This window comes from Electrophorus electricus, chromosome 9 (assembly GCF_013358815.1).
Source record: "Electrophorus electricus isolate fEleEle1 chromosome 9, fEleEle1.pri, whole genome shotgun sequence".
Taxonomy (NCBI): domain Eukaryota; kingdom Metazoa; phylum Chordata; class Actinopteri; order Gymnotiformes; family Gymnotidae; genus Electrophorus; species Electrophorus electricus.
In genome coordinates, this window is record NC_049543.1 from 23,507,030 (window position 1) to 23,520,326 (window position 13,297).

The 13,297-nt window shown below is 46.9% G+C and overlaps 1 protein-coding gene across 30 annotated transcripts in view; it reads right to left on the reverse strand.

Moving 5' to 3' along the window:
• The window catches only part of LOC113578995 (neurexin-1a-like), a 233,413-nt gene that overhangs the window by 120,937 nt on the left and 99,179 nt on the right, over nucleotides 1–13,297 (reverse strand). For 19 of the 30 annotated variants that reach the window (XM_027012594.2, XM_027012592.2, XM_027012585.2 and 16 more), the window contains 5 exons: nucleotides 11,535–11,561; nucleotides 6,526–6,648; nucleotides 4,533–4,914; nucleotides 3,750–3,940; nucleotides 2,502–2,675 (listed from right to left, as the gene is read on the reverse strand). In XM_027012594.2, coding sequence (XP_026868395.2) covers nucleotides 2,502–2,675; nucleotides 3,750–3,940; nucleotides 4,533–4,914; nucleotides 6,526–6,648; nucleotides 11,535–11,561 — 897 coding nt within the window. The remainder of the gene's footprint in view (nucleotides 1–2,501; nucleotides 2,676–3,749; nucleotides 3,941–4,532; nucleotides 4,915–6,525; nucleotides 6,649–11,534; nucleotides 11,562–13,297) is intronic. The other 11 variants (XM_027012603.2, XM_027012602.2, XM_035529938.1 and 8 more) reach the window with 1 other exon arrangement.

The following is a 13,297-nucleotide window of genomic DNA, read 5'->3' on the forward strand; positions in this document are numbered from 1 at the left end:
TACTAGTAAAAATTATATTCTTCACATCAAAAATTTATTTTTTAATAGTGTAAATGTAAAATGTAAGAATTGAATTCTTACTAGTAAAAATGTTTCCCCCAATTAAAATGGATGGGAAAAGTGAGGAATTATCAGTAGTAGAGAAATAAGATATTTACTAGTAAAATAAATTTTTACTAGTAAGAATTTAATTTGTACATGTGAAAATTTAATTCTTGAAATCAATAATTCAGTTTCTTCTCTTAAATTTTAATTTTTACTTGATATCAAAAATATAATTTGTACAAGTGAAAATACTGAATTCTTGATATCCAAAATTACATTTTCACATGTACAAACTGAATTCATATCAAGAAAAATAGAAATAAAAGTTAAACCAGCTTGCCATCGATATCTGGAAATCTGGATTTCTGTAACAGTAATATGTGCTATTGTTGCTGCTTCATGCTGGAGTACATTTGCAAAATTTGTTTAACCATCAAAGGTTAGATAGGGTCCAAACTTCCTGCTGCTGATCAGAAGTGTTTAAGATCTTTGTCTCCATCATGTGAGTTGTATTCTCAGTGCTATGTCTGTAATTTACATGCTTGATTTACCTCACTCAATTCTTCTAATCATATGTATATAACAAATGTATTTGTACATCCGTAATGAACCCGTTGAAGCCCAACTTTATACAACGCCCTGCATACCACAAAAAGCCCAGAAACATAAAGGCTTTCATAGCAGCAGCTAAAACGACGCACTCAGCAGAAAGGTGTGCGCGAGCCGCTATCTGCTCAGCAGGGCCGGGCATATGCTCAGTGCAAACCGTTGGCAGCATGCTGGGACCATACTGGGAGCAGCAGCTCGGGGCTGCCGCGTTGCCGCTTCATTACCAGTACAGCCAGCCAACCGGTCACGGGAACAGAGAGAGACTCGTCGCTCCGCTCACATCTGGAGGATGTGACATCACCAAGTGACGCGCTGTGCAGGATGTGAGGGACGGTCTTTCTTCCATGGCTAGTCTTACTGCACGTTTCTTCTCTCCAGCCTTTCCCAGTTAAACTCACCCCGAGCGTCTTCGCTCCATCCTTTCCAGACTGAATTCACAATAAACGTCCTCTGGGCATCCTTGCTCAACTCTGTTCACACTGGAACTGTCCTCTCTCCATCCACTCCCGTTTAAAATCTTCAGAGAGGTGGTTTGTGTTTTTTTAAATCCCCTTCGCCCACCCGCATCCTCCTATGGTTGTTAAACTGCACGTGCCTTCCAAGAGATTCTCACAGAAACGAGCGCACTGTTTTCAAGTGTGACTTAAGCCTGTCTGTGTTTGATGAGCATATAAGAGACTGCAAAAGGTTTCACTCACACATAGAAAAATCTTACTGTGATCACACTTTTAAAAAAGTTTTTTTTTACACCTAACATGAAATGACATTCATCACTAACACCAATTTGTTGCATTCATAACCCTTTTTTGTGCTTAGTACAAAAAAACTGCCTAACTTACTGTCCTTGAAAAAAATAAATCTAATATTCTGGGATCTCATGGAGCCTCTCCTCCCCTGACCGTGGCCATCACCAACAGGACAACTATTGATTTTTTTTATTTTTACAGCCTCTGGTATTTTTTCCAACTTTTGCGTTCATTCCTTTGGATGTTTCCATCACTTGGCACTGCCACATAATTACCACTGCTGTTTTCTGCATATCATCCGTTGATCTGTCTGGGTCTGGAGGTCCTACAGGATCTCAGCCTTGTTCACCACCTTCTGTGGTTCCTCCCAGCTGGGCTTGAACGTGTCCGGCTCTCAGGCATCTGTGACTGGAGGTGTCATGGCAACAGCCTGGGAAAACCGCATTGCACTGTGTATGTTCCTGTATATGATCCCTGCCACTTGGTTCTCCCTCTGTTTCTCGAGAAATACCAAAGGCTGAGAGAAGAGCTAGAAGAGAAGTGGAAGGCAACAGTGGTTCCCATGGTAACACTAGGGGCAGTGACCCTCAAACTGGGAGAGTGGCTCCAGCAGATCCCAGGAACAACATCTGAGATCTCTGTCCAGAAAGGTGCAGTCCTGGGAACAGGAAACTACACAGGACCCTCAAGCTCTTCAAGGCCTCTGGTAGACCTGAGCTTGAAGGAAAAATGATATATACACACATACATGCACACACATGCACGCATGCTCATTCACATTTCAAATATTATATATATATATATATATATATATATATATATATATATATATATATATATATATATATATATGTGTGTGTGTGTGTGTGTATAAAATGTGAATGAGCATGCATGTATGTGTGTGTGCGCATGTATGCATGTATGTGTGTATATATACACCTACATACATACATACTTACATACGTACACATACATGTATACATGCATACATATACACATACACACATACATACATACATACATACAGACATACACTAAATCAGAGAATGAAAGCAAGAAAGGAGTTCAATAGTGCCACCTAATGGCCAGTGCATGTCTCACCTTCGCAGCCCCTCTCAATCTGACCCACACAAGCGAGTGCATCAGAGATGAGGTCAGGGAGCCGGCCGTTCAGGTCCACGGACGCCAGGCAGCCTTGGAAGCCCTCTCTGGCGTGCACCAGCTTGGGCAGGTCCCTGTACATATCCTTGGCCACACCCCCAATATAAAGGTCCCCTGCAAAGGGAGAAGATAAGATTGTGAGCCATCTTGTGGACATGTGGCGCTATTGCACTCCAGAGGTGAACGTATAACACAAAGAGCCCCAGGCGTTTAGACCAGAGGATTTGAAGACTGAAGCTCAGTTCTTTATTAACATAAGAAGTTCAAAATTACTTTCCATGACTCCGTAAACACTGTGTTTCAAGACAACTCATGCATTACTTAGGACTGCATTAATTGTGACCTAAATACCTAATATTTTTTATAATAAAACCCTCATTTTTACTCATTACCTAAAGTGAGGCACGTCTCCTCTGCTAGAGACATTAGGACTGATACTACTAACAACAACAACAACATTAAAGTCTCTAGCTACTTACATTGACATAATTGATGTGAATTAATCTCTCTTCTGCTGCTGTGGTTCAGATCACTTTTAGCACCTGTTACAAAACCGTATGCTGCATGCACACGCAGCATTTGAGCACCGCGTGGCTCACGTTAACCTGCCGATCTGGAAGCCGTGCGCAGGGTTCGCACTTCAGCCACGCGAGAGCTAGACGCGCTCACGTCGCGAGACCAACACAGCCGATACAGACTAAAGCTCTGCATGATCTGTGATTGGAGGCGCCACGGAAACAAACCCGGGAAGGCCGTACTGCATCGCATCATCACTGATGGTAAATACAACTGCACATTAAACCATCAGTGAGCGCCGGGGCCCCGACGCTGAAACAGCAAGACGACAAACTCGTCTTTCGCGCTACACGCAGACGGGAACTGGAGAGCGAGGACTCCGCAGGCAGCGGCGCTACAGACCAGGACGAGATGAGAACGGACTAAGGAACGCCTCAGCTGAGTGGAGAGGTTCTCGTGCGCCAGTGCTCGCCGTTTGTGGCCGTGATGACGCCTGGAACAGAAAACGTGCCTCGACCACAGCGTTGCTTCTCCTTGTCTGTTTGTAAGCGTTACGAAGCACACGTGTGACAGCAAATTCTGAACACGCAGTCCCTCGCTATCTAAGCCCCCCACCCCCGTCTGCATGCGCGCACACTCGGCAGATGACAAAGTGGGAGGAGCCCAGCCTACCCTTCAGATCCAGGTTTTTGGCCCCCATGGTGGTCTGTGTGGTGACCTTGGTGTCGATCTTGACGGTGTGCAGGTTGTTAGTGTCTCGGGAGATCATGACGTTGTGCCAGTGGTTGTCGTTCAGGGGCTTGTTGGAGTTACCCTTGATGAGGTGGGCACCGTTGCCCAGGTCTGCTACATAGTGCAGGTAGCTGGGAGAGGAGATTGCAGGGGGAGAATAGTGAGCCCAGAGTCACCATTATGAACCACACACACACACACACACACACACACACACACACACACACACACAGAGAGTGTGGTGATGGGTATGATCAGCAAACTCCCTGCCAGACAGAGGAAATCATTACTGAGGTATCTGAGGTGTCCGTTTTTCACTCATTTGTGAGTTTTTATGCTGGGTTCGGCACCAAGCAAGCGTTACCAAGGAAACAACAGCATGCCAAACTATTTTATAAAAAGTGCCTCAGCATTGCAGATTGTCTACCTAACCATTTAGAGAAATTAAAAAAGAATTAGTGCTGATAACACCAATCCGTGTCACGCTAATGATTCTTTCGATTAAAAACAGGGCCCCGAGTTATTCCTGACCTCGGAATCCATAAAATGGTTACCTAGGAAACAGATCGGATCAAAGATGAGTACCCGCGACTGCACATTTGGTTGAAACCAAGCACTCGATTCCGTGTAAACCAGAAGCTACCTGAGACGGATTTGCGGAGTCCCGGCAAGATCACTGGTCAGAGCAGGGTGGCTGTTCTGTCTGACCTGCTTCCAACTTACCCTTTGACAAGCTCCACCACTATGAAGTCATTGCCGTCGCCGCTGTTGTAGAGGATGAGGCCGTTGGACGAGGTGGTCTTGAACTGGAAGAACAGGTGCATGGAGTAGTAAGCTTGCAGGGTTGCCAGGGCAACGTAGCTGGAGCGAGACCTGAAGGTCACGGGGTCGGCGATGATGTTCTTGAAGCCAATCATGGCGTTGAGCTCGCAGTAGTCGATGTCGCCGTTCTTGCACAGGTCGATGTAGGGCATGCCGTTGAACGCCAGCGCCTGCAGGTGCCCGATGAAGTTGGAGGGCACCACAGGCTGGTGGCGGCGCTCTGTGACGATGCCCGTCTCGATGTTGTGGAACTCCAGCTGGGTGTGGTCGCCGGGGATCTCCACTTCAGACATGCAGAGGACAGACAGAACGCCGGCGGTCCAGCCGCGTCACATTCGCTCCTTGTTTGCTCGACAATCGTCATTCTTTAGGAAGACGTGCAATAAACACACTTGCATCGTACTGAAATCAGCATGCTCCGTTATCTGTCCACAGACACACAAGCTAGCCAGAGCAACAATCTTCCCAGTGGTAACGCGGATTGCAACTCCCTGTAGGTGAGAGTATGATTGGTGCTAAAATAACTTAGTTCCACAATAATCTTAGTTCCACAGCTTTGCAGGATAGAGGAGCGGAGTCAAGCTGGGATGACAGCGTCATTTACCTGGGATTTGAAAACGTTCCTTATTGTTAATAAATTTGAAGAAGTGTGTGAAGTACAATGGATGCCCACTGTATGAAGTTCTGCAAAATGTCTGAAGATACTAACGTCTGAATATTTCCCTGAAAAAAGAGAAAAACCTCCCCCCAACTTAACAGCTGAACTTCAACAGAAGTCTAAGCGTTTTTTCATTAATTACTCACTCTGTGCACTTGAACGGGGTCCGTTTCTTAGATGACAGATTAATCTCTCATTCCAGCGCAGGGTCTGGCTGTAAGTACTGCACTAAACTGAAATCGAATTTAAGTTGTCAAGTCTCTTGTATTTGACTTTTTTTTTCTGCACTTACGGTCCATGCAAAGGACTTCCGAGACTTCCGAGAGGTTCTTCAATGACGCTCGGTGACAGAGACTATTAAAAGGTTACACAATACAATGGGGTGTGCTGAAATGGGAGGAGCTGAATTGGGAGGTGCTGAAGCAGGGAATCTAACTATCTGCTGGAGTTTCTCTGCCCCCTGCTCAGAGCATCTGCTCCTTAAAGATGAGTTGGGCAGCAGTAAGTCGGCCCTGTCTAATATCGCCTTGTGGGAATCTACTTTACGTGAGTGTCTATACATATTCAAAATACTTGACTCAACTCCCCTATCTTTTGAGCACGTACTCAAGCCTGTAACCACTGCTCGTAGAGAAAAATAAGGTGACAGAACTTTTGCAGGTTCCACTCACCAGGAACTGTCATGCTTGACATTAACACACGCCTACCGTTCAGGTTTAATGTGTAATTAAGCAAATTGCTGCTCAAAAAAAAAAAAAAAAAAAAAAAAAAAAAGACAGCAGCGTCTAGAGGTTATTCCTAACTTTAAAGAACTCAAAGTCAGACGCACGTCTCTCTGCTGCCTTCAGCTAACGTACTTGGCAGCGACATCGCCTGGCTACGAGGAAGTTAATTGCTTTTCAGGAGAATGATCAAATCAGTCGCCAGTGAGCCAAGCGCAGACTAAAATATCTAAGAAATGACAGCGTAGCCGCTTGTGGCCGCTACTTCGGCGCCTCGTGTCACGAGGCTGTTTATGTATGGGCTTAGTACCGGAAAAGTCCTGGAAAAGTCTTTGTATTTGTGAGTGCGTCCCCGAGCAGTGGGCGTGCGTGGACCCGGCGGACCTGCAGCTTTGCACCTGGCTGCCTGCTGTATTCCCACTTACCTCCTCCCCCTGAAACACATGTAATGTCTGCTAGCTAATGTCTGCTAGGGTGGTGTGATGCAAGCGACCGGGGGGGGGGGGGGCGTTACCTTCCACGCGCTGCAGCTCGTCCACGCCCAGCTGCAGACTGCGCCCCCTCCGCGACACCCGCACCGTGTGCCACTCGTTATCGTTCAGACCCTGTCCGGCCGACAAGCTCTCTGGGCCCTTGCCTGCAAGACAGCCCAGAGACGGGTTAAAAACGTGCACGCTCCCGGCGCTGGAGGCGAGGGACAAACACAAAAAGGACAGTATGGAAGTCAGGAGACGTCATGGCTTTATAATAGCATCCAGGCTACCTCCAGCACGGCAGCCGCGCGTGGTCTCCGCTGACAGCAAATACAGGCCAAATAGAAATTACTTACCCCCAGGCATTTAAGATAAACCCTCTCAGGGTAGCAGAGGGTGTCTTAATTGGAACCCTATCGGTATAAAACTTTATATATAGAAAGTTGTTATCTCTTTTCCATTTCTGACATTTTCCTTACACAGGTGTGAATCAGGAGTTGAGCTATTCAGGGAAGATCTTGACAGATGCAGAGTAATATTTCAGACCAGATTTCAAACATTTAAAAGAAACATTTTAAGACAAAAAGGATAAAGCTGGATTTTACTTTACAATATCAGTTGTGCAGTAACCCCACTCACCACACGATGGCAGCATAACTTAGCTGTAATAGACGGCCCACCGTATGAACTTCGGGCTGGTGGAGTCAGCCTTGGAACAGTCTCTATTGTTTATTCACGGCACAATCTCACAGCCTCCAATCCATAGCACTGAATTTCTTCTCCCTCAGATACATGAATTATGAACGATGTGTCAACATCATATTTTCTCCATCAAGCTCCAGAGCCCCTCCCCAGCTGTGTGAGAGTGAGTGTGTGTGCATGTGTGCGTGAGGTGTGCAGGTGTTTTACTGAGACGTGGACACAGCGACACCGCGAGACAATGGTGGGCCTAATTGCCCCTTCTGTCCCCCGGCAACCTTCACCCGCGCGCACACACCTGCAGACGAGGCAAAATCTCTTCCTGTGGGGCTCTGGCTCGCTCAATTACCGCAGCTCGAGGTGCAAGCGCCGACGCTCAGGCCAACGTGCCCAATGCAGCGCGACAAAAAAATAATCAAATCATCTTCTGGACGTGTATATTAATAAACTTTCCCCAAACGTGGGTTGCGGTTGTCTCCCTAAGAGCTGCAGTAAAACTGTCGGTATTTGCTAGAGGAATTATAGGTGCTGTTCCCTCTACAATGTACCGACACATCAGTACTCAATGGTGCTTTCGGGGAAAGGCCCTGAACATTAGATGAAGAGGCGCTGTGTTACACACGCGTTTAAAGAAAAACATTGATTGTAGCTTCTAATTTCTAACCATCTTCCCATTAAGAGAGAGACGGACTTTCTTGCAAAGAGGTGACTAGATGTGCCAAGTTTCTAGACTCTGTCTCTTGCTTTCTCTGCACCCCACCACACACACTAGAGAAGGCAGTAGCGTGCGGGCCTGACATGCAAAGCCATTTACAGTTCCCGTGTGTGCAGAGAGGCTTGCAGGATGTCAGAACAAGAGAAGATGCTCTCGCTGGGACACACAGTGCGTGGGGCGTCTTACGTGCTCGGCGTCTCAAGAGTGAAACGGGCAAAGCGTGTATGCTCACCGAATCTGCTCTAACCGCTATGGATCGTTTTCAGACTTCCATGCGAGTGGGTTTATCTTGCCTTCCAGCTCCAACTATCTGCGCTGGCAGAAAGTAGAAGACAGTGCCAACGTCAGGGAGGAAAAAAGGCGCAGCGTGACGATTGAGAAATATGTCGCTACAAGCCTCCAATGTGGTTAGTGCGTAATGACGCTGCATGGTGCTGGATAGCGCGCCATCTCATTTGCATAACGGAACCCGCCCCCTGACGGCTTTCGTTCCGAATACAGCGCTGGTCCTTTGCGGTGAGGTGTTCTTCTTCTAATGGTCCAAAACGCCATAGCTCATGTGAGCCGAATGAAACTCTACGCCTATCGGCGATAGATGCAGCAGCTTGCGCTCTAACCGGCCACTGTCTCAAGGGGGTGGGGGTGGGGGTGGGGGTGTAGAGATGGGGAGAGATGTTCCTGAGGAGCAGGAAGTAGCCCAGTCTCCAAAGAACATGCCACTGGGTGCCCTACCTTCTCCCGCCCACTCAGAGGACACACACACACACTCACTCGATACAGCGATGTCCAAATCCAAATAGACTTGCCCCACCCTCACTGATCTCCCTCCGGTCAACGCCTTAACGACCATTGGCTTCTCTCGCTTTTCTTTCCGGATTATTCCGCTTTCCCGGCCCTTTCCGCTGGCACAAAAGCAAATCCCCCCAGCCCCACCCCACCGGGAAGTCTGCGATAGAATGTGCTCAATCTCACGGGAGGGCGAGGCAGTTTTGCTGTGTAAGCAGAAACATCGTGGAGGATAGGCCAGGTGTAGACAGACGCTGAGCTGATTAAGGGCCTGGAAGTGGGGGGAAAAAACCCAAACCATATCTGGTTAGAACTCGAGCAAGTGTAAGACAGCTGCCATTAGTAATATAGGCTGCCGGGGAAGTTGGGGATCGTTTCTGCGATCCGTTCTCTGGAACTACTGCTCCGGGAACAGTTAATGCAAGCCGTTGAAAGTGTTGTCATGTGCGCATGTACATGTCTGTCTGCCTGTCTGTCTCTGTCTGTCAGGCTGTCAGTGGGGTCGAATCAAAGATGGGTTATCTAGGCTGCTTTAATAATATATATAAATAAAAAAAAACGCTCACAACACAACCTTCATCTAAAGACCTGCTCTGGCCTGAAGCTAAGAGACAACTATGAAGCCAGACTGCCTCTCCATCACAGAGTTAGGAGAAAGGACCCTATAAAACTCAGATGAATTACCTGTCAACATCATTTTTTTTTTTTAACAAATGTGTTAGACCTTTGGAAGCCTTAAGAACTCTGCAAGTAAGTCGATGGTACAATAACAATCTTTAGCAATTTCTGTGCTATACAGTAATGTTTTAGTATCCTGAACAAAGAACCGAGGTTACTTTCAATATATGGCTATTTTTCATATACACGGCATGTAAAAGAACAGGAAGAGCTCTAAGCAGCGATCAATAAAATACTGGAATTTGGAATTCACCCTCAGGGCCAAGCACTCAAAGCAAACATTGAATCGGTGCCATAATTCCTCGGAGAGCCCACGGTCAACGGAACATGTGCAAGTCAAATAAGAGCAAAGCGAAACCGGCTCTCCATTTGGAAGTGCCTCTGTGTGCTGTCACCCTGCTTGTTAACTGCTTTTAGGCCAAAGGGCGCTTAAGCTGCAGTTAAGTACTGTTTCTCCCAGGATGCCCCAGGGAGTGCCGGGTCCTAATTGACAGTGACATGCTCTCGAGTCGATGGTGGCTTTTTGGGACAGGGGAAGATTGGTGGGCCAGGTTATTACTACTCTGGGACGGAAGCGTCAGGAGGGGAGCGTGCGGGTAGCTCAGGGACTCTGAATGACAGAACCCAGGGGCGGCATTCCGTTGCGTGACAGTGCGAACCGAATATAGGTTTCTGGGTAGCAAGTATAATGAACTTCCCAGGAAACTGCAGAGAATAATTCAAAAAGTGAGAAAGAGCCAGGCAAATTAAAACTATAGCAACGTAACCACCACTGCACCTAACAGAGGGGAACACAGCAGTACTGTGCAATTCAGTAGCAAAGAATCTCTTTGCAGTGGGTAGAAATAAGCAGTCTTGGTTTCAAGAGTTACTTTCAAAAATATTTATAGAAGTAACCATAGGATATCACCATTACCTTGGCCCGAGAGACTTATTAGTGACATTAAAACAAGAAGTATTTGTGTTTGCCTTTGTGCACTGACATAGTTTTATTTGGACTGCATCTAGTAGGTGCACACATGCTTACGAACTCGTTTCGGGGGTAAGACCCCAACGCCGACTGGTGGAGGCAGTGAAGAGGAAACGGGTCACCTAAGGACATGGTTTGCTCACGCCTCGCCTCAAAACCAAGGTCGTGGTGGTACAGCAAACAATAAAACAAAAGAGGGAGACAGAGAACGAGAGCAAGGTATCAAGAAAGACAAAAGGTTGGCACAGGGCCAGAGCTGTTGAGTCACAGGTCATCAAGAACACGTTGAAACATTTGTGCCCCTCGTGAGGAATCATTGAATTCGTTGGGCGAACGTCTCGTTCTCTCTCCTTCTAGTTCTACTTTCCTCTCCCTTTGTCTTTTCTTTCTGGCCATTCTTTCACACTGCTCACTGCCTCCACACTCTGTGCGCCCCCCCCATTCAATGCACCGAGAGTCAGGCTAATGAGAATAATAAAGATCGCAGTCTGTGTCGCCCCACCCCACTGTCTCAAAAAGCACGATCGGTTCACAAGCGGTCTGACAGCATGAGCGTACGAAGCACGGCAGTGAACAAAAAAAAAAAGAAACACAAAGACAGACAAGCAAACTGGCGTGGCTGAACTAGTTCTGTGTTGGACGCGTGTGCCACACTCCAGTGGCTCTGAAGTCACCCGAGGGGCGTCCGGATTCGTCCGCCCGGAACGGATGGAAAGCCGTGACGAGTCGGCAGTGGCGGCTGTGTTGAGGCTGCTGGATGCCTCAAGCATCGCTCGGCTTTTCTCAAGTATTGCTCCACTTGTCTCGAGCCTGGCCATGCTAAAAGCAAGCTAACGTGTCCCGTCCCCATCTGGCATGGAGATCCACGGTCCCTCCCATAGTCCCTCCCATAGCCTACCCTCCCCGGCTTTCACTGGCCGCGGTGTAATTGGAGGTGATAAATCAGACTTTCCTCATGTTGCTACTTAGGAACCAAAGGAGCTTCCACCTAGATGTGATTTTAGCATAGAGTAACATGGATTGAACCAAAACAGCTGAGCATTGCAGCTTCGCAAACCCAACATGATTTTTAGACCCACACGTACGTAGTACATTTCAACTCCGTCCTTCTCCCCACGGCGTGAGAACATAAAGGTTAACAAACACACATTGGTTGATGTAATGACAAAGAATGTGAAGAAGAAACAGGAACAGTCACTTACTGGAGGTACAGTTACTCCTGATACAGTCTGGATGGGGGAGAACACATGAGATGTCAATTCAGTCTTCAAGGTTACAGCTGCAGACATTCATTACAGTGGACGGTTCACCCCTCCGGGGACGAGCGCACGGACACCCGGGTCACCCTTAATGCTCTCCACCATGCAATACCCCTCGGCTCTCTCACCCGTTGCACTCCCAGCCCCAAGCCTGGGCAAATCGGCTACTGATAGCGTTTCGAATAAAGAGGATAAAACTTCCCCCTTGTGCTGTATTTTGGAATTCTGGGAGAGATATTGGTGGCTGTGGAAGTTTGGTTTGGAGCAATACAGTGCAAAGAATCACTACATTAAAGTGTGTTCACTAATTGGGTTACCTGATAAAAGACCCGAGGCATGGGCAAAATAACCCTCCATTACAGTACCACTCAGTTTGACATTCAAAATTTACTGATTTTTATTTCTCACTAAAAGTATTTTTAATTCACTAGAAGAAAATCTGTAATTACACTTTTTGCCAAATGTAGGGGATTTATTTATTTTTTGCTGGTTAACTAACTTAGCATACTAGCATAGTATTATTCCTTAGAATGCATTCAGTGAGGTTTTAAGCTAGTCAGCTGGGATCATGATTGAAACCAAACTCCTTTTTCCTTGCATGTTTACACCGAATACAAACATTTCAGAGTACAGTAACTGCATGCCTATTTAATAACTACTGCACTACAACTAAGTTAGCTAACCAGGTGGGCATTCAAAATGACTCAGGCAACTGTAAGATAAATCTAGGTTAAAAAGAGGCCACACACATGGAAACAAACTTTCCAAATATACATAATAGAAAAGTGGCTGTCACACAGTTTTGAAAATCCACTGTGGACATTGTGGATCAGTGTTTCAGAAAGGCACAGATCTGGGTTCACGACAGCTCTACAACTTTAAGTTCTCTTCCAGGGAACCTTGGCTCTAGCAAGAGTGGTTGTGTAAGTGGGGAAGGGCTTTGAGAGAGCATTAAGACACGCCCTTGGTCTGGCTCAGCCACTCGGAAGGGAGCTGTACTGGGTTATGCTGTACCGTAACTAACGGAGCTGTGAGAGATCTCACCTTCTCCACCCCCTCAAAGTGTCAGGGAGGCGGGACCTTGGTCAGGATCAATGTCGAGGAGCTCACTGAAAAGGGAGCTCGCTCTCGCGCTCTCTCAGAGGAGGATGGAGCATGCTCACGTGAGGAGTGAAATCTCGCACAGCCGATTCACAACAGCGCAACTCCTCAACAGACACCACACCAACTTTAAATTCACTACAGGCAAGGAGCTTCTTGCTTAAATATATGTTTACAGTGTTGCACAACTACCTAAATATAGACTCGTTTGCTGCAATAGCATTGTGTTTGATACTACAAACAGATGCCCCAGGCCCCTTTTCCCAAAATAATAAGGTTAAACACTAGAAAAGAGATTTGTGCAGGTCAGCACTGTTTTCTGCAGCACCAGTGAACCTCCTAGAAGCAGCAAGATTGTGTTTGTCAGTACACGCCTGAGGTCTTTGAGCACGCACAAAATAAGCGATCGCAGAGGGAGTTCCGTGTTCCTGTACCATGCTCTAGTCACGTGTTCTCTGTGAAATGCATGTTAATGAAGAGTGGCATGGGTGTACTACAGAAAGTGTCCACTTGTGTGAACATCACTGAAATCCCACTGGAGAGGGGAGGACTCGGGATCTAGGGTAGGACTGGAATAAAAGAGAAATGACCTGGGGCCTGAGATG